Source organism: Gallus gallus, chromosome 1 (genome assembly GCF_016699485.2).
Source record: "Gallus gallus isolate bGalGal1 chromosome 1, bGalGal1.mat.broiler.GRCg7b, whole genome shotgun sequence".
Taxonomy (NCBI): Eukaryota; Metazoa; Chordata; class Aves; order Galliformes; family Phasianidae; genus Gallus; species Gallus gallus.
In genome coordinates, this window is record NC_052532.1 from 165,939,032 (window position 1) to 165,966,873 (window position 27,842).

At 38.5% G+C, this 27,842-nt stretch overlaps 1 protein-coding gene across 1 annotated transcript in view; it reads right to left on the minus strand.

Moving 5' to 3' along the window:
- The window catches only part of VWA8 (von Willebrand factor A domain containing 8), a 181,262-nt gene that overhangs the window by 56,359 nt on the left and 97,061 nt on the right, over nt 1-27,842 (minus strand). Inside the window, exons 24-33 of the mRNA XM_425624.8 lie at nt 27,053-27,172; nt 24,951-25,156; nt 17,652-17,803; nt 13,320-13,428; nt 12,262-12,400; nt 10,393-10,595; nt 2,753-2,869; nt 2,038-2,102; nt 1,812-1,937; nt 1,246-1,355 (exon numbers count right to left, since the gene is read on the minus strand). Of these exons, the coding sequence (XP_425624.5) occupies nt 1,246-1,355; nt 1,812-1,937; nt 2,038-2,102; nt 2,753-2,869; nt 10,393-10,595; nt 12,262-12,400; nt 13,320-13,428; nt 17,652-17,803; nt 24,951-25,156; nt 27,053-27,172 (1,347 nt within the window). The remainder of the gene's footprint in view (nt 1-1,245; nt 1,356-1,811; nt 1,938-2,037; nt 2,103-2,752; nt 2,870-10,392; nt 10,596-12,261; nt 12,401-13,319; nt 13,429-17,651; nt 17,804-24,950; nt 25,157-27,052; nt 27,173-27,842) is intronic.

The following is a 27,842-nucleotide window of genomic DNA, read 5'->3' on the forward strand; positions in this document are numbered from 1 at the left end:
GGAAAGGGGATGTGATAACCTCTGACATTGGGGCAAAAAAAAAAAACAAAACCAAAAAACAGATAACAAAGGATAAATAGAGCAGAAAAAGCATGCAGAAGTAAACTGTCTTCAAATACTTCCAGACTGTAAATTTTAATAGGGTTTCTACCCATCTAAGGAATAATACTTTATAATGGTTTCTAAATACGGTAGTAAGAGGAAGGAAACTGTGCTCTGATGGAGCTTGATAACTTGATAGAGTAAACTGCACAAAAGATAAAAAGGATCCTAGATATTTCACCTATGAAAAGAGTACTCAGTATCAAATTTGTTGCTGTTTGTGTAAAATAAGCCTTATTTCTTGTTTGTCAGTAATATTTGCCTCTATGATGTTTACACTGTGTTTATCTCATTCTTCATACTTAGGCTAGCCACAAGGATCAGGAAGACTTTTCTTCTCTCTTTAATGCATATAAAGATAGTGCTTTCTGTATTTTTCCCCTCTGTCTCTCTTGGACACTGGAGAGAGGTCAAAACCCATTAACTGTTAGGTGGGATGAACATTCAATTCCAGTGTTACTACACCAGGTAGGCTAAGGATTTTGTGCACCCTGATCAAATGCTCAGGGTTGAAAATGTCATCAGATCTGAAGACAAGCAGACCTTACCAGGCAGAGCGATGACCACTGGAGATTTCTGCCTTCTTCTGTAGCAGAAGACATGCTTCGCTTGTCTGGGAGAATCTAGGACTTTTACAGCACAGATTTCCCCTAGCTCTTAACACAGGTATGATGGCCCCAGTGGCCTCCTGCACACTTTCTGCAGATCTCTATGAATAGTGACCTCCTTTCAGACCTTTCTATTTTTAAAAGCATTAGGGAATGTATTCTAGCTCAACCGAGTGTGTGTAATAGATTTGCAAGACTGTACAGACTGCATTTCCCAACCGATGTGATCCCTTCTATGTGCTACTGACTGCCCAGTAATCTTTTTTCCTTTTCCTTTCTGTATGCCTCTACATTTCCTGAAAGTCCGCGACTGAAGGTCTTAATGCTTTATTTAAACAACCTGAAGTCTGAGCACAGAATTTGCCACGCTTTGTGAAAAGTTGTTAACCACACGTGACCAGGGGAGGACAAAAAGAAAATCAGAAGGAAGGTTACCCGGGCCTTTAAAGCAAAAGAGCCTTGTTTGTGCAGCTGCAAACACAGAAATGATTAAAAAAAAAGACAAAAAAGAACAAGCCAAGCTTGCATACAATACCCGTTGTTAAGCCAAATCCCATGTCAGCTGGCTCTTCATTCAAGGCATACAGCTGGCAAGCCTCACTGTCTTCAGCCTCCATATGGACACGCTTCATTAAAAGAAATTTCCTGTAAAGGACACATATTTATAATAATTCCGGATTAAGCCCGTAACTCTAAACAAGGACTTCAATTTTCTGAAAACTTTCTACATTTATATAAACAAGGCTATCAACACCTTTTTGTAAAACTAGGTGATTTACCAAACATCTGTGAGATAGGAAAGGGTAAGCCAGCCAGAGGCACTGTTGTCTGCTGATGACTATTTGCCCACTTCTACCTGCTGCACATCCATATAAAAATAAGAAAGAAGACTATTTAAATCTAGTCTAGATTTTCAGAGGTGTGAATGTAGGCACACTCTGTTAATTTTCTGCTCTTTCACCAGAACAAGTCTGCATTTGGAACACCAGCTGTAAAAGTCTAGTCATCCTACAGGGTTAAAAACAACTCTGAGACCAGGAGTGAACATCAACCAGGGACAAACGAGAAATAATGCCATTAAGAAAATCAGTTTTAACTGACTGATTGGTTTCACTTTCCACCAAGAGCCACCGGTCTTCAGCCACCAGGAAGACAGATCCCAGATTGATCGGCAGTGAGATGGTGTGAGTTTGGCCCTCTAATACATCGAGTACAATAAGACGGTTTCTGTCAAATCAGAAGCCACAAGAAGAATAATTAGATAGGCATGTCTGTGAGGTGAACCATTATAAATTGATAAAATACGAGCATGTGATTTAAATCTCACCCTTTTTCCTTGTAGAACACCAGCCAGTTTTTGTGTGAAAACTCTCGGCACATTCTGTAGCTGCTCTGTACAAAAATATGTCGTACAGCAATTAGGGTTTGTTAGATTATTTCCAGTGAGTTTCTCCGACCCCCCTCAAAGCATACAACATTTCTTTTTCCTGCATTAAGACTCACTGCATTAATTACTTACCAAAATACTATCTAGATTGTCTTGTCTCAAATCATACAACTACATCATAATTTAGTTCATTACTTTGGACATAATCCCTTGGAACAAAACGTTTTGTTATTCCCAGTTCTAGCTCCAAGGAGGAAGATTTTAAATACACACATCCTCTGACAATACATTTATATCTTTGCTGTGAGAGTAAACAATTCAGTCCTTGGGTCCCCCAAATAGTAAGAGAGACGATCCTGGAGCTGTTTTTGCAATATTAAGCAATGATTTCCAACAAAAAGAGCATATTAAGTTCATTACTATGAGAGTGATGAGGTGCTGGAACAGGCTGCCCACAGAGGTTGTGGATGCTCCATCCTTGGAGATGTTCAAGGCCAGGTTGGATGGGGCCCTGGGCAGCCTGGTCTAGTATTAGATATGGAGGTTTGCGGCCCTTCCTGTGGCAGTGGGGTTGAAACTTGATGATCCTTGAGGCCCCTTCCAACCCAAGCCATTCTATGATTCTATGATAAAAGAGGCAAGTGCTATTCCTCACCGTTTCTTCCTTGCTGCTCCACCATGGTGTTCTCCTGGGAGAATCCTGAGCATCTGGCGAGAGCAAAAGCCGACGGATGGCACCACTGTTTGTATCCAACAACAACACAACATTGCTCTGTAAAAGAAAAGCAGATCTGTGTACATCTCAAACCCATTTAAGAGTCTACAGTAAATCTGTTTGAAGCACCCTTGAAACTCAAGCAGCTTTTTGAAAAGATTATCTAGGCTTCGTTGGAAAATGCAGGCTGAATCTTCTTGGTTCATTTCAGTGCCCAAGGAGAAATGTAATTGTGCAAGCTAAGTACCTGTAAAAGGGTTTGAATGAGTATTTCAGCTTTTCCATGGTGTTTTCTTTGTACAGTTCACATCCATTTCTGCATAAGCTCCAGAAACAAGACTAGCATGTCAAAGCTGTAGCCAGCTACACATGCAAGACATACCAGTTTTGCTCTGTAAAGCCACTAAAATATTTAGTTTCAGTTTTTCATGTTTTCTTAGCATTACTCTGAAGTACCCATTGCCTAAGTTACAACTTACAAATGACTAAGTATTTTCTGTCAGACTTCATGCTTCAGATGCCTTGGAGCCTATTAAAAATCCCAGTGTGTGAAAATCCTGTGACCTGGACGCTCAGAGAGCTTAGTGTCAGGAGGAGGATGCTGCCAGAGGACAGCAGGATAGCTCTAGAGGATTAATACCAAGACAGGATACCGAACAGTATCGCAAGCATCCTCCACATAAAACACATGAAGATATGGTATGCTAACTTTTGGACAACTTCAGATTTCTCAGATTGTTACTCAGTGCCTCAACAATGTCAAATGATGGGGAGGGGGACCAATACCTCCCCTTCCAACTCCAGGTCACACACGGGGCAGGGACTGCAGTATGGATGAAGCTTTCCCTGCCTGCTGTGCAGTGCCACAGCTGTCTCCACTGCTGTGATCCACGTGCCACATGGACCTAACGTGTCCGAGGTGCTGCAGCCAACTCTGGAGTGCATGATATGGATGAATGCACCTGACACGGAAAATACATAGCTTGAAGGATTAGCTTTTTTGCAGGGTCATTTTAAACATGCCTTTTTACAAGGTACTGTAGTTGCTCCTAACTTATTTAACTAACAATCAAGGGAACAATCATTCAGGGCCAGCCTTACCTGCATCAATTGAAATTTAAAAGGTACAAAAGGGACGTGTTAATGAAGCCTTGGGTTGAGTTTGCCATTTAAGGAAACATCAGGTTCTGGAAGGGCTTACTAAAAGTAAACTGTCCACGTACAACATCTGCAATAACGCACGATAGACGTTAAGGGAGTAAAACATCAATTCCCACAAAATTGTCCTAAATAAAACAAGTACAAACAATCTGAGTCACAGTGTTTCTGTTCCTTTTGGGTACGCTTCATACTTTCACTAGGATTATTTGGGAGAATTAACTTCATTCAGTGATGACAGTCATTCGAAGCTAAATATGGTAAAGCATGTAAAATATTACCATGTTATTTGGAGCATTTGGGAATTTCAGCTGGAGTTCAATACGTCTGAAAGAAGAAGTTTGCTTATGTATTACAAACCAGAATTATGGAAACGTGGTTCAGGAAACAAATAGGGCATTTGCTTTGGATTTTGGTTTTCTGCCATGTTTTATTTATATGGTCTGCAGCAGCACTGCTGAACCAAAGAAACGCATTCGCCTTCCACATGAGATCAAGAGCACATAGGAATCAATTACATTCTTCCACTTAGCGTTAAATTTATGAGAGCAGTTGGTAATATAAAAAGCCTTTCTACTCCACCCCTTTTGATGTTAATGGTTTCCTTCTGTGCTAAGTGACTGATGTATATTCTGTCTGTGTTTAAGAATAGATTTTTGCGTCACTTGCAAACACGTCCAAAAGCAGCTTTGGCAACTCCTCAAGTGGGCTGGGAAAAGAGGCTGGTGTGCAATTCCGCTATGTTTGTTCTTGACTGGGAGAAAAGTAACCTTTGGGCGACCTCCCGACCCCAGTGTCTGGAATTCCAAACTTTGGACAGATGAAATAACCAATCTCATGAAGTGCCGGGCCTTTATTTTTAGTTACTGCAAAGTTTCCCTTTCCTTACTGCTGTTTTTATTTTAGCAAGCATTTTCCTCTTAAAAGTCCTGAAACCAAGCGGGGCTGTGATTTCACTTTGCTGGTATGGGAAGCTGTTTCTTATGGTCTTGCAGACAGAGCAGAGCTACGGGAAGGAATAAATTTCAAATTCAGAGTAAGATAGTATAAACAATTCAGTTTAACCCTCTTGTATTCTTCTCCCCATGCTTACTTTCACTGCTTCGTTCTTTTCTGTCCTCAGTGTTCATGCAAGCCTGCAAACATTCATTTGCTGTGAGCTTCAGATGAGTCTGATTCACAGCTCAGGATGGAGCACACACCTCACCTCATGTCCACAAGAATCTTTTCTATTAGTGCCACTCCACAACCTCTGGAGTGATGCACATGTGACAATCCTGTTGCTGTAGACATCAGGGGCAGATAAAGGGCAGTTCAGGCACACATGTAGGTATATCTTATTGCTCATTAGGCATAAGTGAAAAAAGTATAAGTGTATGAACTTACACAGGTTTGGACTGAAACCATCTTGCCTTCAGATGTGAGAAATGTATGCAGGTAGATTACTGACCTTCTAACTAACGCGAGGAGTGTCTTTCAGATGGTTTGTGACACTCATTTGTGCTACAGAACATTAAAGAAATTGAGAACAGAAAGAAGAGTACATAAGCTTTGTACTTGTAAAAAAGAAAGTCTTCACCTTATTTAAGATAGCAAAAAAAAAAAAAAAGAGAGAATTTAATGTCTGTTAGTATTTGAAGAAAATACACCTTTCTCCTGAATACACGCATCAGAATGTTACACAGATGAGAGGCTTCAGATGCTAGTGCTGGGAGGCTGCAAGTCCTTCCTTCACACAGAGGGTGGTGAGGCACTGGAACAGGTTGCCCAAGGAGGCTGTGGATGCCCCATCACTGGAGGCATTCAAGGCCAGGCTGGATGCGGCTCTGGGCAGCCTGGTCTGGTGGTTGGCGACCCTGCACATAGCAGGGGGGTTGAAACTAGATGATCATTGTGGTCCTTTTCAACCCAGGCCACTCTATGATTCTGTGTTTCTATGATCCCATTCCCAGATCCCCATGTGCCTGTCTAGATCAGAAAACGTTAAAAACAATCCTCTTTTAAAGGATGTTTCCATGTAGTGAGCAAGGTGGATCCCCATGTCAACTCCTATGTCACACACTCCCTCTCTCACCACATGCTATCCGGGAGCTCTGACAAAGCCCCAGCAGCACGTGGGACAAAGAAAAGCACTTCCTTCCCTTCCTATCCCACTTCCTGACAGAGAAAGATAAAAGCAGAGTTAAAGGAAGCTGGCTGACACTGCCTGGACAAAGTTCATTGTGCTCACTGAGGCAGACTGTAGGTTACTCTGTCTGGTTGCAGCCTTTCAACTTGCAAGAAAATAATGAAGTGTGCAGTTAATTTATATGCGAATCAATGCTCAGTGTGTATTTTCTTCCTATATACGTCCAATATAAAATCACACCAGAGCTTTTCAAAATTCTTTTCACTTGCTATTCTTCCAAGTGGTAAATATCTTAGGAATGCATTAAGAAAAAGTTAAAGGAAATAGGCACGCTTTTGGCTTTAGGAAATAAGGGTATGCTCTGGAATACTTGTGGGGAGGATGGGGCAGAGGCTTTGAAAAGATGCATATTTCCCCTTTACATTGCAATTTTCAGTTTGCAAGTAAATGACTTGAGCTTTCAGAATACTCTTTCTAAATCTGTCAACTCAGATTAAACAAAGAGTGAAAAGAGGCTGCGTTCATTGAGCCCATTGGCCACTGCGTGGAAGAGAATAATCTACCCTTTCTTCCAAGAAGATGTAGAGATGCTTTAAAAGCAGATAAATCTCTGATTTATGCGATTAAATTATATCCTGAAGAAGTTCAGCTTTAGTAAAATTTTATTCAAAGGGACAAGAAGGAATGGTGATTTTTCATTTTATTTCACTGGAGGGTTCTACTGAATCCAGATGGATGTTATCTGAGAAATAAATTACAAGCTTATTCTAAGACCTACAATATCATCATCTCATCCTTTCCAGCAGCTATCAACCATTTAAAATGGTTCTTTTTAAAACTTAGTTATAAACATTCATTTTCAAAGACCTTGATTAAATAAGAAACTTTGAAAAATTTTATAGCTTTTGATATTCCATAAAACCACTAATTAGGCAATACCAGCTGTCAAGTGATTTTTATAAGTACAGCTTCTGATTTCCACAAATACTGTCAATATTTCTGTCTTTTTGTAAGTATACATAGACCAATCTCTAAAGCATCACACATACAATTTATGTTATTGTCTTCTTAGCAGACCTGTTTGATGCACCCTTAGCACAATGTAGGCGATCCTTGGAGCCGTGCCCCAAATACAAAGGTGCCACTGATCCACTTGTATTAACATGCTGCAAATTTTGAGGTTAAGGCTGCCAGTGACCTCAGTACAGCCAATGGAAGACTCTACTCTTCAAGTAGTCAAGGCCCCTTCTACTGCCAACGGAAAAGAGACAGGCACCTCCAGAGGGCAATTCTACCTGTGCTCTAGCTTAGCCAGGATGAATCTTCTTTCAGATCACCTTTATCCACTCAACGGATACATATGATGCTCAGATAATTAGCACAGACTATAATTTCTTGCTAATATCATAAATAGTATCTTACTTAATTTCATGTACAGTAACGTCCACCTCATTTCACAGGTGTACTGTGAAGGCACGTGACTTTTCCGTGGCTCCATCACAGAAAGAGTTAGGAACAAAACCTAAGCTCCCAGTGGAAAAATCAAACTATTTGAGAATAGATCTTTTGATTAAGTGGGAACTACAAATCCAGAGATCTCATCACAAGCCCCAGTATAAGGAAGGATGGCAGTGGCTGGGAAGACTACAACAGTTGCGTTTGGTTGTGTTTTGGCACCTCACTTGAAAAGCAATCCCAAATACGTTATTCATGTAGTCCATGGATACAACAGAAAAGAAGCATTTTTCATCTTTCTTTTTTTTTTCCCCTCCCATCTAAGATGCTTACTTAAGTTACGCAGGGAGTCTAAAATAACTTTTGAATGGTGTCCTAAGTATACAATGACTGTTTGCAACCAAATGTGCAGTTTATTGGAACAAACGTTCACACTCAGTAAGGTCTACCTTAATATTAACTCTGTGTAACAAGTCCTAGATTAATGCAAAGCATTCAGTATTGTAATTCTGTATTACTTTCCAGCAGTATAAGCAGGTTTATTTTTAGATAGTATTTGTTCAATTTAGCACTTGCTAAGAAAGGCAAGACTGGAAACAGACAATATTTAAGCTTTGTCAGGGAAAAAAACAAGAGGTTGCAGCTTAGTGGAAGTCAGCTGGAAAGGGACAATGAGCTACTACAGAGCAACCTTTATTATTATTTCAGAGCTAAGTCACACCACTGTTGAAAAGTACGTGTCACAAAGACAGGCAAAACCAGTCACAGACTTAACAATCCAAAGCTTCATGGACAGATAGATCTCTGATTAAAACCTTGCTGCTCAAAGCAGATCCTCCTGCGATTTGGTTAAAAACAAATTTAGCGTGGCAATTATTTTCATGGTGGGAATTTCAGACACTTAGAAAGCAAAGAATATTGCTGGGCTTTATACTAAAAAGTGTGAGACATCCTAAACATTCTGAGACACAAGATAGATTGCCATCTGTTTTACAGTTTCCTGCATTGACTTTGCGAAAAAAGAAAGGCCAAGTATTGTTTCTAATTGTACAAATTTGTCATGTCCATCCCAAAATAGCCCAAATGATATGTCTATAAATGCTCAAGACAACCATACAAGCAATCACAACAACAGGTATCTTCAGAATCATGTCTTTACAGTTGGCATTCAAAAGCATCCAAGGCAAATCTAAAGAAGGCATATGCAGCTCTACCAAAGGCAGAATTATGTTTCTTGTAAGGTATTAAATTTAACTGCTGTGTTTGAGACCAGAAAATGGCATCAACACTTGAAAAATGTTTCTGGAACAACACTATCACAGAGATACTAGAATCACAGAATTACAGAATGGTTTGAGTTGCAAGGGACCTTAATATCATGTAGTTCCAACCCCCTGCTATAGGCAGGGACACCTCCCTCTAGACCATGTTGCTCAAAGCCCCATCCAGCCTGGCCTTGAATGCTTCCAGGGAGGTGGCATCCACAGCCTCTCTGGGCAACCTGTTCCAGTGTCTCACCACCCTCACAGTAAATAATTTTTTCCTAATATCACGTCTACATCTACCCTCTTCCACTCTAAAACTATTTTCCCTCATCCTGTTGCTACGTGCCTGTATAAAAAGTCCCTCCCCAGCTTTCCTGTAGGCCCCCTTCAGGTACTGAAGGCTGCTAGAGGGTCTCCTCACAACCTTCTCTTCTCCAGGCTGAACAGACCCAGCTCTCTCAGCCTGTCCTTGTAGGAGAGGTGCTCTAGCTCTCTGTTCATCTTTGTGGCCCTCCTCTGGACCAGCTCCAACAGCTCCATGTCCTTCTTGTCCTTCTAATGACTAGTTATGGAATGACTAAAAGCTACTTCAACCCCAATTCAGTGTAGGAAAAGCTCTGCTAAATGGGCATCTCTCCCCTACTGAAAAATGGGAAGATGAAATTCAAAAGAAAAGGAAAAGGAAAAATTAATCAATGATAATGACTAGATTAAACACAGAACCACTGTGACTGGTAGGTAACACGAGTAACGACTAACAGCAATAAAATATGAATACTAATCAGACACATTTCATCAACTCTTGTCTCTTTTTACTCTTGGGCAAAAAGGTTTTAAATTGGAAATGTTCAACTCAACAACTGACAGTACTAGAAAGTCAAAAATCTGTGGAAAGTATGCATTAATTGACTCTGAAAAAAAGAATTTAAGTCAAAACAACCCCAAATTCTTCTGTGGTTCTAAATTTTCATTGCTGATACACAAAATGTCAAGGCTTACATAGCCTTTCAAGTATCTGCATTTTAGATGTTACAGAATGCGAAATATCAGGATTCACAAAACAAAGCAGAAGCAGTGGCATGAAGCACACATAAGCAGCACTTCACTTTGTGACTCAGAAAACGACTCTTTCATATGCTGCTCAAAAAGTAAAAGGAGAAGAACTTAAATTCACAGCATAAAACAGCTTACTCTATGCTTTTCAAATACATGCTGCTTGACTGGGACTCCTGAACTCAATTCAGCACCCCTTCTTTCATAAAGGCCAACCTTCCTCTATCAGCGAGAGAAAGTAAGTAGAACTCAGTTTCAATAATGCAAAAGGACATAAAAGGTTCCTGTAAATCAGCTACAAAGTGCAAGAGAAAAATCTCCACCTAAAAACTAAAGCTGAAGCATGTCTCAGGCTGTAAGTATAATGAAAAATAGAACACTCAGAAGCAGCTAGACTTATCCAGCCTATTTCTGTCTATAGAGGAGACACCTCAGTGATTCTGCCTTCTGTTCATAACTAAACATTTAGCTGCAGTTTTTTGGTTGCGTGTTGGTCTTTGTTTCTTTTTTATTTTTCTTACCTCCTCCTCATGCAGAATCACTTGACCTTTGAGTGGATTTCCCAGTGCTGCCACAGTCACAAAAGGCTGCCAGACATGTCCAACTGTTCTTGGGAAGATGTCATACAAATCCACAAAGTATCCATTCTTACTAGAGACGTTCATGAAGTACAAGGAAACAGGATTGCAGGTAGTAACATAAAGAACATTGTCAGTTTCCTCTTCTGAAATAAGAAAGCAACAATAAGAGAAGTCAACAGACATTGCATATCCCTCTTAAGGAAATACATCTATGTAGCAAACTAAGCAGATGATGCAGCAAAATGTACAGCAAAATTACCACGACAAAGGGAGATAAAGATGGAGATAAATGGTCTCTGGGTACTAAACATTAACAAGCAGGCTCTTGCCACAACACTATCAACAAGTAGTCCAAGTCACATTTGCCTAGATAAGGCTGCAGTGCCTGCCAGCATAAGCAAAATGTGCCAGGATCTTTTTGTTTGTCTATAGTTTTGTTTCTCCCTCCTTCTCTAGCTCATCCTCTCCTTAAAGTAATATATTTAATATACACACAGGATGAAAGCAAACTTTTCACAAAGAGCACTTTATGCTGGCCTTCAGACAACGCTGAAAATCCAACCTAAGTTACATAATTTCTCCTTAACAGTCATGAAAGCTAGTGAATGTATTTGAAACTCAGGCTACCAGCAGAAAAAGCAGCACTCCATTACTAATCACCAGCAATCTGTTTATAATACATTACAAAGTTTAGACATTTAAGGATAAACTCTGAAGAAGTTTATGAATATTGCCAATGATGAAACTCACTCTGGGACATTAATATTGATAACTAAAGCAGGCTTGATTCAGAGGGAAAGAATTTAAATCATTTTAAGCACAGCACTCTGCAAGTTATAAGATTTGCTTCAAAACTAAACTGACCCAGAGAAAAAGCCAAAGCATCATTTTCTGAAGCATTACAGAATCACAGAATCATCACAGAATCATAGAATCACTCAGGTTGGAAAAGACCCTTAAGATCATCGAGTCCAACCATGAAAAGTGTTGAATGTAAATACTAGGCAGACTTGCAATTTTGTGGCTGTGTTCTACTTTAAATATCCTTCTCTTGGGATGAGAAGGATGCATATCCTTACAAAGACCACAGTGTATCACTGAAATAATGCTCGCTTTCCAATGATTGCTTATATTTTTATTTCAACTACTGCTAAAAAAAAAAAAAAAAGAAGTGAAAAAAGATAAATCATTTTTCACAGAATCACAGAATCATAGAGATTGGAAGGGATTTCTGGAGATCACCTACTCCAACCCCCCTGCTAAAGCAGTTCTCTTCAGCAGGTTGCACAGGTAGGCATCCAAACTGGTTTTGAGTATCTCCAGAGGGGCTCCACAACCTCTCTGGGCAGCTTGTCCCAGTGCTCGGTCATCCCCAAAGTAAAGGAGTTCTTCCACATGTTTTTATGGTACTTCCTGATTTTGCCCACTGCCACTTGTCCAGTTACTGCTCATCACTGAAAAGAGCCTGGCTCTGTCCACTTAAGTCCCACCATTTAGATATCTATAAGCTTTGATAAGATCCCCTCTGTCTTCTCCAGGATGAACTGTCCCAGGTGTTTCCTATACTCCAAGTCCCAGTATTATTCTTGTAGTCATTTGCAAACGTACCCATAAATACTAACTACTGAACATACAATGAAGTGTTGCTTTTACCCTTGGAATCACATGTATTGCTCTTTTCTATTCTGTCACTGGCCATCAGCAGGCATTTATGATGTCAACAGCCCAACTGTTCTTCACCTCCAGGATAATTCATATATCTGTGACACTGGGGACCACTACAAAAGTTAACAGCTTTTCTTACTGCACCTTTTGTGACAGTGACATCACAAACAAAGTTAACTTCATCCAAAGGCAGTGTCCAATAAGCAAGTTCTTCTGTGAAGTTGAGGGACCGGGCTTCATGTCGTTCCAGTGGAAATCCTTGAATATTTAAGTACGCAGGGCCCTAAAAGAAATGGTAATGAGGGCTTGCTAGAATACTTTGTTCACTGTTCGTTATTAAAATCTAGAAGTCTTCTTCAAAACCATTAATACTAATAACATCAGAAACAGACCAATTACAGGGAAGAAGAAATGCTTTTCTGCAAGCTTTCTGAATGTTCATACTGCCATTTTCTTTGCAGTATAGCAACCATCATGCCTCCCTTTTTAGTGGGTTGGTTTGCAGCCATTACTGCTCAATGGTTTCGGGGCAGTATCACAACCTGATAAAATTCAATCCACACAAGGGAAGAAGAAATCAGAATACTTTTTGTCTCAAAGATGTTCAATGGCAACTTCTTGTTTTACAAATCCCACATCGAATTAGCAGTTCAGGGTTTTTCCTTACTCACTGTAGTAATTATTAGTGAAGTTACACTAAGAGCTCAAAGCTGAAAAGGACTTTAAAGGTTTGGCTGCGGGTCGAATTGTACCAAAGTTTCAGATTCAAACCTGGCAGTGCCAAAGACCCTTTAAAATGCAGTTGTGTGTAAAATAAATACAGGGAAAAAAAAAAAAAAAAAAAAAAAGCTTTCTTTTCACTCTCTGATCTTATCCAAAAACTGAGGTCTGGGGGCTGAAGCCAACCACCTCCAAGCATCCAAACCAGCTGCAGAGTTCTTTCAAATATGATATTTTCAGTGTCCTTATGAAAGAACTTCCGAGCTAACGTAGAGATTTATAAAGGGTAGCCTACACTCTGAGGGGGAGGTACTCATAACAGTTCATTTTTCAGGTCAGCATTAAAAAACATAAACAGGTAACAAGGACCGGACTTTGTATATGCTCTTTTTCCTGAAGAAACTACACTTTAGATTCTTCACATTCCAATACATAAAAAGAGTGTTGCATAAAAAAGAAGAAGAAAGAAAAAGGAGACAAACCTTTACATCTATTTTTTGAGTTTCTGTGGGACACAGCAGTTTCTGTTGTGCATTCCCTGGCTGACCGATTTTCCAGTAGCCCATAAATTTCTTATCTGGTAATGGCAGTCTGTGAAACAATGTAGGAACAAACATATTTTTATATTCATTAACCAGCAGCTGATATGGAATAAATCATTTAAACAACAGCATTTTCTCAACTTGTCATATTTGACGATTTTCTTGCACAAAATGCTTCCTCACTAAAATATGTCATTTCTTTCATGTTTTAAATCGCAAAAATCATAGAATCATAGAATGGCCTGGGTTGAAAATGACCACAGTGATCATCTGGTTTCAACCCCCCTGCTGTGTGCAGGTTCACCAACCAGGCGACCAGACTGCCCAGAGAATTTAGCCTTCTGGAATACCAATAACGTCACAACCTGAACAGCATGATAAAAGAAGGGATCTTTCACATAGTATGGTCTCAGATGAAACACACTTCCATTGTGAATTATCTAGGGTGTGTAGTAAAATATATCCGAGCCACCTCTTGCTTTGCTTTACTTGAGTCAGGCAGGATGTGATAGTACTGCTTCAAGGTACTATTGTAAGCAACACATTCCTCTAAAACCAGTAGACTAAGCACAGTAAGCACTGTGGAAAGTTAACTATGCAACAAATGCAATTTTTTCCCCCATATATTTTGCCACTGTTCACATGAATGTAGGCAATGTAATACAGATGTGAGAGCTTGCCACTGCCTTCTGTAGCCTACAGGAAGGGCACAGCCTTCTTTGAGAGCCTCTGTTGGTTTCATTGGTCTAACTTCTTTATTTCTGTACCTTTTATTTAGGGAAGAAATACACAGGCCACAGCAAAAAACCAGCAGAACAGGGACATTTTCTCTAGTGATTTGCAGACATTAAAAGCAGTTTGACTTTGTTGATAGGCACGAATGCATTAAAGCTTGTGAACTCATTGCTTTTGGTTTCTTTTATTTAGGATCTGTTGCTCCTAAAGAGACCTATCAAAACTGCATTCTGTATTACAAGCAGTTGCACATTATTGTACAGCGACATAACTTGGCAAGAGAACAGAAGACATTCCCTCTCCCAGTTTCTATAAATATATCTGAAGCCTATTTTAAGGAAGTTCTCTTAGACTGTTAAAAGCCTGTGCTTGGTCTCGTATACCCCATTTGATGATGCCTGTTCCTACTGTTAAAATTACTACCCCTCTACCCTCCAACATGGCCGCTCTAAACATAAGTCATTAGTTTTTCTTCATCTTGAGACTCTTTCTGGAACAAGGAGAGATCTCAAAAAACATTCTTTGGGATGATATATGAATCTTGGCCAATTTTGGTATTATTTTTTTCACTGAGAACTTAAGGAAAAAGTGAAGGAATGAACACTAATATCCTCTAATCATTCCAACTCATGCAGGAAAGATTAATCAACATTTCTTACTGGCATATGGCAAACCTCAAGCAACCTGGGTAAGGCAGTACCCACAGGGAGGCAGACACTCCATCTCCATCACCATTCTGCACATGGACAACATGCCAAGGCAGTCAGGTAGCCAAAGACACTCTGCATTATTTGGAAACAGAAAATGCTTTGGATGCTACAGATCATATAAACACCCAGCTGCCAGCAATATACCCATTGGGGCGCGTAATGAGGAAAGTGTATTTCATTATTTCCCTCATTCAGTCAAAGACCCAGCAGAGTATTCACTGCCTGTATGTGGCCTATTTACAGAATCATAGAATTTATGAATATTAATAGATAGCAATGTTTAAACATTGATTTATTTTGTGTTGCAATCAGCAATAACTCCTTCCTGTTATGTCAATGGAATATCAGCTTCCACAAGGACATGGATTCAGTTTTTAATTCCTTACACATTACTCTCATGTACAACATCCCAGAAATCAACAGGTTCACTAATAGCTGTGAGTACTTGTTACATTTTAAAACAAAACAGATGTTAATAACCAGCTCTAACCAAACACTCTGTTTTTTACAGCAACAGAATTACAGATTGCATTCTCAAAGAAACAAAACATTTCCATTCTGTTTCAGCTTCCTGGAGATTTGCTTTGCTAATTGTTTTCTTCCCTCAGGAAAATTAATTTCTCCTTTCTCCCAGATTTTTGAGGTTTTGCTCTCTTCCCTGCTCCTGAATGATTTCACTCCTCTGGGGAGCAGCTTAAGCCATCATGAACAGCAAAGAGGAGGGAGAGGTAGATCAGAGTTTTGGAATAAAACATAGAACAGAATTTATAACACAAAGTTCCTTTGTCAAGAAAAATAGGACCTGACAATGCTACTTCATTCCATTTCACTGCACAGAAACCTGGTCTAAGAAAGTCTAGAAGAAGCTGGTGGCACTAAAGGTAGTCTTAGAGCCACTCTGCCTCCTGATGATTTTCTGGAGTGAGGGTACTGAAGGGCTGGAGCAACACGACCACATTAGAGACATGGACACAACTGAACAGTTTTCCTCTACGGAATAAATACAATATGCTGTTGTGATGTTCAAGACCAGGTTGGATGAGGCCTAGGGCAGCCTGGCCTAGTATTAAATGTGAAGGTTGGTGGCCCTTCCTGTGGCAGGGGTTGCTGGAGCTTGATGATCCTTGAGGTCCCTTCCAACCCAGGCCATCCTATGATTCTATGATATGCGTTGAAGTAGGAAGCCTATTTTCTTTTCCCCAGACTAGCAGGTAACAGCTAAGTTTTGAAAATAACCCGAAGTGACAGTGCTAATAAAAAGATTCATAAGGCACTTCTGCCCCTCTGCAGTATTTCAAATGAATTAAATGAACCAAATGCTGCTTATATAAAAGGCAGACAGAAAATTATGGAAATGGCACCAGTGGCAAAAAGCTGAGAAACAGAGATCTGATGGGTGTAGAAAAGTGCAGTGGATCGTTAAGAACCGTACTGAAACACCGTTGCTATTTCCAGCAATGTACAGAACAACCCTCAATTTATGCTTTCCACAAAAGCTGGAAAGAGTTTATAGAGCAGAACAAAACGACAGGCTGCAGTAATCTTGTAAGGAAGCCAAGACGTAAAAGCAAGTTCTAATGAATTATTCCTAATCACTTCTTTCATTATGGATCCTGTCAATGTTTGTAGGCTAAGAAAAAGTTAGAAATATTTTTATGTTTATTTGCTCCTGGTTTTACATACTGGTTTTCCATAAGATTGCTGCTGTCCATGAAATGGTTACATACAAAGACAGTTTAGAAAAGGTGATGGGCACAGGACTTACGGTTGATGTGACAATTCTACATAAAGCTATTATTTAACCTGATTTTGTCCATACACAACAGTCTGAAGGGTGACAATCTGTCAAAAGATTATTCTTGAGCAGCATCTGATGCTGGAAAACTTCTCAAAGTGTCAATATAATTAAAGTGATAGTGATATACACACACATAAACAATGATTCCTAGAAGTTACACCTTTGATTACACACACTGCTCTACCCTACATATGTATTTTTGGTAGACACTTTTGTGAGTATCAAAGACAAAAATCCCCACAACACTGATGACAACCTATTATTTTTTATACTGATTTAGGTGGTAAATAACAGGACAGAAGCTTATCAGAATCATAGAATGGCATGGATTGAAAAGAACCATAAGGATCACATAGTTTCAACCCTCCTGCTATGTGCAGGGTCGCCAACCACCAGACCAGGCTGCCCAGAGCCACATCCAGCCTGGCCTTGAATGCCTCCAGGGATGGGGCATCCACAGCCTCCTTGGGCAACCTGTTCCAGTGCATCACCACCAGTGTGAAAAACTTCTTCCTAATATCCAATCTAAACCTCCCCTGTCTCAGTTTAAAACCGTTCCCCCTTGTCCTATCACTATCCACCCATGTAAACAGCCGTTTCCGCTCCTGTTTATATGCTCCCTTCAAGTACTGGAAGGTCTCCCAGGAGCCTTCTCTTTTCCAAGCTAAACAAGCCCAGTTTCCTCAACATTTTTTCCACAGGAGAGATGCTCCAGCCCTCTGAAGCTTGTTGCCATCCAATTAAAAACACAGGAGAAGAAACAAGTATTTCCCTTTATTAATATATATCTGTTTACCATACAAACTATCAATATGTACATTAAGTAAAGACTAAATATTAGTAAAAAGCAAATAGTCTATCATAAAGAAATTTCAATCGTTACAACAATATATATATAAACTTAAACCAGAGGAGTACTTCAAGTATCCCAGGTTGGTTTAAAATCATTTAGCAGCAGCAAGTTAACACCACAGAACAAGCGACCATGAAAGACATGTCTTCTTAAAATGTATCTTATGTTACTCTTACTCCTTGGCCAGCTGTACATTGGTTGGTTTTGCTCCAATAGGTATCCCATGTTTGTGCAAAGTGCTGGTTAAAATTTCACGCATTTCGTTGTTGTAGGAGTCGAAGTCAAACACATTCCGAACAACATTCGCCAGTCCTTCAGTTGGGAATTTCTGCAAAGGAACAAAGTCCCAGGTTTATTTTAATGAATACCTCTGTTAATAGTTCTAACAGAAACTCTGCTCAACTTATAAAAATGATCAAGAAATATTTTTAATACATTTCTGGAATAAAAGAAGGTACATTGCTTCAAGTCAGAATGAAGTTCGTGATACTAAACCTGAATTAAACAAACAGATAGGAGACAGTTAGTTAAATAATCACTATCACTCATGTTTTGAAGAATCATTTTTGTTATACACATCACAAGGTGGCAAAATCATTCAAATACATAATTAAACATAGCATATATATTTAAATTTGGAACTAACTGGGAAGTTCTGACACAAATACATATATTCATGCACTCAACTGTATAATTTATTTAAGAATTCTGATTCTCAATGTTGAATATGGAAAAGCAGAAGATGCACTGCTTGCTTACTAAAAATAGCTTCAGGGTATGATGGATGTCAGTGGAAACAGCCACTGAAGATGGACAATCCGTTTTATAATGATGAAAAATCCTACCTGAAATCTACACAGAAAGAAAACAGTTCCATCAAATTTTATTTAGGATTTCCAACAAAGAAAGTGCTAACTATTGCTACTGAACTCTACTTTTGATTTAAGGACAGCGTTCTCTTCCAGGTTTGAAAAGTGCCCCTCACAACTTTAAATTATTGCTGTTCTGCAAGGAGAAAACACATTTCTCTGCTCTCATTTCACACCAAGGCCTAGAATCCAGTTAGACTTCTTCACTGATTGAACTCATGTAGCAGGAACAAGCTGAAAAGTAGAAAGCTTTTCTTGGGGCCTTACAGGCCCTACAGGCCGCTTAGCCTGTCTAAAAATTGTTACCAAGGGCTTCATCAGTAACTTCCACTGGCTTTTGAAACTCCTATAGCACACGTGAAACTGTCCCCCACTAAATTAAAGCAGTTTGAAGTAAACGTAGATTTTTATGCATGTTGCCATAATTTCAAGCTTAAATAACTTTATTTTTAAAGGCACATTTAGGTATTTTAAACAGAATACGGATTATCCAAAATCTAGATTTCATCTACCACTGACAAAAACCACTGCTGTTTAAGTTGTATACATTAACACACCTATATCACTGAGCCTTTTCACAGACATTCTTACTCATGTAGAATGTAAATGGAAGAAATCAATTACAAAGAATTAAAAAAACCCCACCCAAACTACTATATCTCCTAGTACTTTACCACCTAACTGCTTTATTCCTAGGTATGTGGAGCTGAAATCTTGATTGTTTTTTTCCCATCAGCAAGCAATGGCTGCTACAAAAGCAACTTGAAAAAAAAATGATGTAACACACATCACAGAAATGTATAAAAACATTGTAATGAAAGCTACTGAGTCCTAAAAGAAATAACAACTAAAATATAAAAACAGATGTTTTTCATGATTTTTTTGACCTATACTCTTAATCATACCTCAGCAGTAGTGGGGATTTTAATATTTTCTCAAATAAGAAACATATAATTTCTTAAATAAAATATCAGTGACACAAGCAAAGCTAAATTTATCTAGTTATTGTGGTATAACTGAATACCACTGCTAGAAATAGGCTTGTACAAAACCTTTTTTTAATCTATGGTGTACATGCCACAGAATATTTCAGTTACTAGCATTGGAATAAAAGTATACTAAACTATATACTACTTTTTAATCCTATCCATGAGGAAGCTATTAGAAGTTCTGTATTATTACAGCTTAGCAAAATACAGTTAGTTTATGATAATGTTTAAAATGCCCATTCCTTACCAAATGAAACAGGTTCTAAAAAAAACACACAAACTTTTCTCCCAGTGGATGTTCCAACTAAAGACTACAAATATTTCACATGCAACTTAAATGGAAAAAGGTTTTTCTTGCTTAGCAGTGAAAGTACTGAGTTCTCTCATGTTAATTTCAACTTGGAGTCACTGCACAAAAAAGCCTATGTTCATCAGACATGGATATTTAAAATTATGTAGACCTACTTCATACTCAGTGTGCAGAACACTGCCTCGTCCTGTTGTCAAGTGTCTTCTTTCTGATCAGAAGAAAAACATTTCCAGAGCTGTGCACATTATGTATAACTAAAACCTTTCCCTGCAGAATTATTTTGTAACATTTATTATGACCAATGCTGTGGTTTCTTTGCTACTCCCTTCTCAGTGCAGAGCAGAACCAACAACCTCACACCACACTACCTTGTTCACTCACCACCCACCCTTTCACCTGCCCTGCACTAGATACTGAAGGAGCCTTGGTGACATGCCTCAAATAGCAGCCTCCAAGTGTTTCTGCGTTTCTCTGAATCACTGTGTAAAATTCTGACATCAATATCATAGAATCACAGAATGGCCTGGGTTGAAAAGGACCACAATGATCATGTAGTTTCAACCCCCCTGCTATGTGCAGGGTCGCCAACCACCAGACCAGGCTGCCCAGAGCCACATCCAGCCTGGCCTTGAATGCCTCCAGGGATGGGGCATCCACAACCTCGTTGGGCAACCTGTTCTAGTGCCTCACCACCCTCTGTGAGAAAAAATTCCTCCTAATATCTAACCTAAACCTCCCCTGTCTCAGTTTAAAACCATTCTCCCTTGTGCTATCACTATCCGCCTTCGTATCATCACCAATATCAGTATCAGTGAATTACACCAACAGGCCTGTATATTTCAGTAGAACATCAAATACGTTTGTTTCTTCAGTACAGCTGATTGCTGCTGCCAAAAAAAAAAAAAAAAAAAAAAAAAAAAAAGACATTCTGAACACAAGCACTTATAAAAAGGCCCTCCACTTCAGTTATTATAAAATTGCAACTCACTTGTTCCAATCAGAACAAATTCAACCCCTTTTTAATAACTGGCTGGATAACTGATTACTGAAGAAAGGCAATGACAGCTCACTTGAAGAAACTGAACAAAGTCTGAACATTGGGGTTGAACATTAAAAAAAAAAAACACCTGGTTTCTATTGATTTTTAAAACAAGATTACTGGAGAAAATATTGATCTCTCATCAGTCTGTCTGGTTCTCATTCATTGATTGTTTCCCTTGAAGTAACACCTCTGAATGTATCTTTGAGTATTTTTACGGTTTGGTTTCTTTTTTTCCCCTATTTTTAAAAATATGTGAAATAGCTTGCTATAACATTTTTAATGTAATTTACATATATTTAATGCTTTAATTGATACAAAGTTGTGACAGAATTTGGGTGAGAGATAATTTTTTATGGATCCAACCTTCTTCAACCACATATATTGCTACTGTTGACTTATAGGCGTCAATAAAAAAGTAGTTTGCTGGTACAAACAGGTAATCTTATTCTACAGCACTTCTACCACCACTGTGAAAGCAAAGCAACAAATACCTGGTATGCAGACTGTAACAAATCCAGATTATATTTTTTAGATGTCTACTTCGTATGACCACTACCATTTGCCTCTGTATGCGTTGCAATGGCTTCAGATGGTTGCATGTGTCCCGTACTGACAGCACCACCACATAGGCCTCCTACAATGGGCATCCTACACTGCCAAGCAAAGCAGCTTGCCTTTTCATTACAGAGACATAAATTTCAGTCTGTTTCTCTTTGCCACGTAGCTAATGATTCTGATTAAGCCAGTGGAAACCTCATTATCTTTGGTAACTGGTAGCTAAGATTCAATGTGGTTGGCCAAAAGCATAAAAAGCTTTTGTTGTGTGTAGAGCTGCACGGACATAAAAGGATGCAAATGAATGTGATAAGTCTAGCTTCCACAGAGAGATGAGCTGAATAGAAAAAAGGTATTAAGCACCTGCTATCTTAGCACAAGAGCTTACTGGAGAGGCCTAAAAGCCTGATGTAGGCTTCAGGGCCAGACGGCACCTTATAAATTTACCACTCAAAAACTGTTATTCTACTGTCTACGAACAGAGAGCAACCTCAGATACAAACAAGAAAGAAGGCAAAGTAAGAAAAAGTAAAAAAAAAATAGATAAAGAAATATCTCAAATTGAGAAAAATCTCAATAGACTTAGTAGAAAAGCCATTTCTACTTTATTTGGACAAACATGGGTTGCCTGATTAACATCTATCAGGGATATTGGGTGACATCGGACTCTGCAAAACAACATACAAAAGATCTAGTGAAAGCCTGTAGATTATGTGGTGCAGGAGCAGTCACAGTATATAACACTAGCAGTTAAAGGCAGCATATGGAGCTTCTGGGCTTGCCTATAAGCCACTATTAGCATCAACAATGCCGACATTTGACACATGCTGACAATTGCATGTGAGTGAGACAAAAAAGGTTTGGGCTACCTGCCACCTAGAGCTACAAGACTCAAATTCTCTACACAATCAGCAGGAAGAAATGGATGCAATGACCAAGTCAGGCAGTTGCAGAAGACAGTCTGCAGTTACAGGTCTTCAGAGTAGCTTGATATCTCAAGCTTCAGAAAAAAAAACCCAACAAACAAACAAACAAACAAAAACATCAAGCCTTTTCTTAAGAAAAAATTTAACATAGAAGTAATGCATATGAATGCAATCTAAGCTACAACTAAATTGCTATGGGTTACCTATTTGCATAATAGTTATAGGAAGAAGCCCTTGAAAACTACACTGTAGATACAATCCTGTATGTTGAAGGCCAATCAGATTAGCCTAATATTTACATATTGATGTCACAGCAACCAGAATATTCTCTTAATTGACGAGCCCTGATGCTATGACGCCCTCTCAGATAACAGTAATCAATAGCAATTTTTTTCTCTGAAATATCCAATTCTTTTTTACCAGATTAAAAAAAAAATACCACTCCAAAATTACGTGAAAGAAATCAACACAACAGTACAAACTGTGACCGTGGAACTGCTGTAAGGGAAACTGTTTAAAAACATGACTAACTTCCCTCCTTCCTTCCTTCAGACCAGCAATTTCATTGACTCATTTCCCTCCTTCCTTTTTCTTCTCTACCTGAAGACCTAAAAGCTTTTTAGTTGGAATAAACAATATGTTTATATTCATTGTTTACATTTGGCTAGCCCCAACCTTTTTGTTATGCAGACTGAAAACAAGTTAGAGTAAACAGAATCCTTTCTAAGAGGCTGGGATCTTGAAAACTAATGCTATAGAAGAGATCAATGCTGCAAGATGAAGATTTATTTGGATATTTACACTTGACTTTGAGTGAAGTGAAAACCAGCAAACAGGGAACTTCCTCAGTGATCTGTGCCCAATGCCCAGTTTGAAATGACCACACTAATCTACTTAGCTGAAGGTGACAGAAGCAGAGAATAATTGTCCTTAAGACAATCAGCAGTGCAGCTCTTCCATTCTTCAACCATATGCTACTCATGCTCTAAGAAAAAAAAAAAATTAAGCCCATATGTTTCAGCATCAGTTGGCAACTTCAGATTACTCAGAGACAGAAGATGGATGGACTGAACATTGAAATGTACAACAGAGAGTTCATTTAACACAAGCTTTTCAGCGGCACGGTTACTCTTCCTCATGACTGTAATTTTTCCATTCTCATTTCAGACGTTAGTATATAATGGACATCACTAATATTACCAACATGGCATGCATTCCTATCAGTTTGGAAAGAAAATACCTATCAATTGTTATTGGATTCTCATAAGGTATTTTGCTTACATATTTATTTGGATGGACTACACAGCTTTTAGTGTAAAAAGCTGGTCTTCCTCCTGTTTGTAAGTTCCCTTTAAGTACTGGAAGGACACAATGAGTTCTCCCTGGAGCCTTCTCTTCCCAGGCTGAACAAGCCCAGCTGCCTCAGCATTTCTTCACAGAAGAGGTGCTCCAGACCTCTGATCATCTTCATGGCCTGAAGCCATGGACTCACTCCAACAACTCCACATCTTTCTTATTCTGGGGGCTCCAGGTCCAGACGCAGTGCTGCAGATGGGGCCTCACGAAGGCAGAGCAGAGGGGAACAATCACTTCCTTTGCTTTGCTGGCCACCCCTCTTTTGATGCAGCCCAGGATAATGCTGGCCTTCTGGGCTACAGGCATACACTTCTCACACATGCAAGCTCCCTCACCCTGCTGGCCATCTCTCTTTTAAAGTAGCCCAGGATACAGTTGGCTTTCTGGTATGTAAGCCCATCTGATCCCATGTACTTGTGCACCTCGAGTCTCCTTAGGTGCTCTCAAACTTGACGTACAGTGGGCTGTTCTCCCAGTCCCTGCCTTTGGATTCTGTGAGTTGGGTGGTATGGCTAAAGCATTTGCCAATAAAAGCAAAAAAGCAGCTGAGTACCTCAGTATTCTTTGTATGTTCTTAACAAACACAAAAACATAATCCAACCATATTACACCAGTGTTAAACAAAGGAACAGTAGGTCAAAGAATGCATGAGAAATTTTCTATTTGCACTAAATCCATTAACATTTGCACTATGCTTTTTAAATCTAGGATTTGGTAACTGAGGAAATGCTCTATAAATCACCAAATTATCTACTTTTTGATTATAAACAGAAAATAACAGAGCTACCATTTAAGAGGTCATTGAGATATTTTATAGTTCAAATACATCAGTCAAAATCTGTCCTCCAATTTGTGAAGATAAAAGTCAGAATCTACCATAAACTTAAAAATAATAAAATAATAATCATTAAATTAGAATTTAAGATTTTGCATTTAAAATGTGTGTAGGAAGCAATCACAATTCCTAAGTATCTGTCTGCAAAGTCATTATTCATGCAGTGTCTTCCTTAGACAAATTCCATCTGTGGCGTATTACTGTTGTGCAACAGAGTCTTGTTTCCAACTTGGGAAATGAATAAAAACAAAAATCCCATAGCACCATAAAGTGCACAGCTACATTCTTTTTCAAGTATTCTATGCTAAACAGGGAATTTCATAATATAGGCTAGTATGAAGTTGTGTAATATATTCATTTAACATTTTCTTACATCAAACATAACAGAAAAACAGAATCACAGGTATTCTGTATATCTATATATGCTTATGTACATCTGTGATCCTTATCTCGAATATCTTAGTATTATTGTGCTTTCAAAATGGAATACTTTTCTTAAATGAAATATAAATGCACGAACAGTAATAGTATCTTTTTCTATAAGTATTAGAAATTTAATAGTGATAAAGTCAATAAGTTCTGATGTACTGTACCTGTAAATGCTTCACAATATTCACAACTTCTCTAGTTGAATAGGGATAGTTAATAATTCCTTGGTCAGCTAAACTCCTCAGTTCTCCAAAAGCAGCTACTAATTTCTGAAGAATACGCTCTGGAACATCAGGACCATACCGTCGAAGCATAGCCAGTTCAGACTGCGGCTTAGGATTATCAACAGCATGGCAACTAAAAATGTCCCCTAATAGAAAAAAAAAACAACATACATTTATGCTGCTTATAAAGAGATGAAATGCAGCAGCTCCATTGCATTTCATAAAGGAGCTTAAATGGGAAAGCAACAGATCAAGAGGAAACACTTTGAAAAAGGTGAAGGATCGACTTGCTGTAAAGAACGTTGAGGCTACAGGAACATGGAGATTGCTCCTGTTATTATAATGTATGTGATAACAAGAAAGAAATTAACTTCAAGACAAAATACAAATCAAGCAAATGCAGAACAAAAGAAAAGAAAACAAAGCCTGAAGAAATTTGTGAGCACCTTCAAAATACCACAGAAGGCAGAGAATTCTTGATATTCAGGGATACATACCATAATATAAACCCAAATGGGAGGTTTAGAGGAAGTACTGGATTTATCTTTTGCCCTCTGCCTACCTTGGAGTACGTAATAAATACAACAAGCTGTCCTCCACATATATTTGCATTATATTGGCCCCAATCACGTAATCTATAAAACTGAATTTATTTGTAAAAACTTAGCAGAAGCATGGTCAGATTCTGCTGAAAAAGGACTTGGGTTAAAAGCAGAAGGGTCCCTATGCTTGAAAAGCAAAATCCATCCCCAAATCTTCATCAAGCCTCTACCATGTGGGGTATATAAAATACTAGGATAACCAGTTTTTTTTAAAGGGTCAATATAGGGAGAGAGATTAGGTCACAGAAAATAAATAGGCTATAATAAGAACATCCTGGGGCAACGTAGCCTGGTGAAACTCAGAGCCAGTGGGTCTCTGCCATGGAATGGCCATTCACAGGGAAATGCGTCTGAAAAACAAAAAGCTATCACACAGAACAAGACTGGGCTTCCTCCTGCTTTTTTGAGTGTATTATTATCTCTTACTGAACAAGCATTACAGCCAGAGTTAACAGATAGAGACACACAAATTAAGGTCCCTGCATATAATTGGCATACATTGGCAGCGTGGTCTGGAAGGCAATTCAGCTGATAACCGAGTTGTCAACACTGTCAAAACTCTGCAGAGGCCCACTTAGACTAACATTGGATTACACCTTAAAACAAAACAATAAATTCTTCATGGTTCACCCTCAGCTGACATGAATTCTTAAATTCCTGCATTTACTGTAAGATGAAGCTGTGATGAATCTCATACATCTTACATATCACACGATGACACACAAGATTTTTAGGAACTACTAGGAGTTTTTTTTTTTTAATGAGTCTGCTGTTAGGATGAAAACTTGGATGTAAAATGTGGACAGGGTTACCTAAAACTGTGATGATTTTAGTATTTTATCAAATGTTCTGACTATACAACTATATGCAAGGAGAAGCTAATGAGGATTAAGAAGCAGGTACCAATAGTACTAACACTGTAAAGTCAACTGCCCTCATCTTTAGAGAGAGAAAAAAAAACATCATCCATCAGGCTCCTAACACTTGTATGAAAGAAGACAACACCTGGCCAGTGGCTTGCTTGTAAAGGAAAGAAAACACTGAGCTTTTGTGTTAACCATTGATGTCAGCCATCAACAGCTTACAGCTCATATTATTGCTACATTTATAGATATGTTCGTTAACAAACATTTTTTCAACCTTTGTCCATATTCTATGTTAGTTCTGATCCAATAAAACAATTCTAGTTGTACAAGGATGACTATGTATAGTTGTTAACTTCAGGGCAAGTTTCAGCACTTTTATTAATAGACCTAAATTTACATTTTTGTCTTCAAGCTGAATATAACCCCGAGCATCTTATGTAAAACAAAGTGTTAATATGCATAAGGAATCCCTGTTCTGATTAAATCGAATAAAATAAAATGAATAAATAAAATAAAGATAGTAATTGTATTAATCAATTCTACTGCACTTCAGCATTTAACATAAATCACTTACCTAATGTGCCAAAAAAGTCATTACCCAAGAAAGGAAATCCAGGCCTATTTGCTAGAACTATCATTCTAAAATCAGGATGAATTGCTATGACGTTTTCTCTCCCCTCTACATGAGCAGGATCTAGAAAAGAAATACAATTTTTTAATCGCATATTTAAGCTTTGCAAATATCAATGAATTAGAAAAAAAATAATTAGAAGATGTTTATGTTATTATGTTTAACTTTACCAAAATGCTGATGTAAAGGGTGAAAAAAAAGTATTCTTTCTATGTTTATAACATTATCTGAACATAGGACTCAAAGTCTTCCTGGCTATTACAAAAATCTGAGTGAAGTCAAAATCATAATATGACCCATGTGAAGGCTCAGCATCACCAAAATGAGTCAGATTGGCCTCGCCTGTTCCCAACAAATATGTCTCCATTGACACATGGTCTTTGGGAATCCTTTTCCCTCCTCTAAAGGACTACAGTACAAACTGAAACTAACTAGCAAGTGTCTAAAAAAAATGCACATCTATAATTCATAGTCACAAGCAAAACCTGTGTTATATCATATGAGTGCTAAACAGATTGCTGCACTCACATTTACACAACATTTATTACCTCACTACAGCATCAACTAAGTTCAAGAGGGTATTTTAAAGAGGGCTTTAAAAAAAATCATAAAAAAATACTTAGTTCTTGCAATTCTTGTGAATTAGCTCCACCTAATTAAAAAGTACCCATCCTGCAGCATATATTTAAGTAATAACAGCACATTGGGTTTTTTTTTAGATGAAGACCTTAAT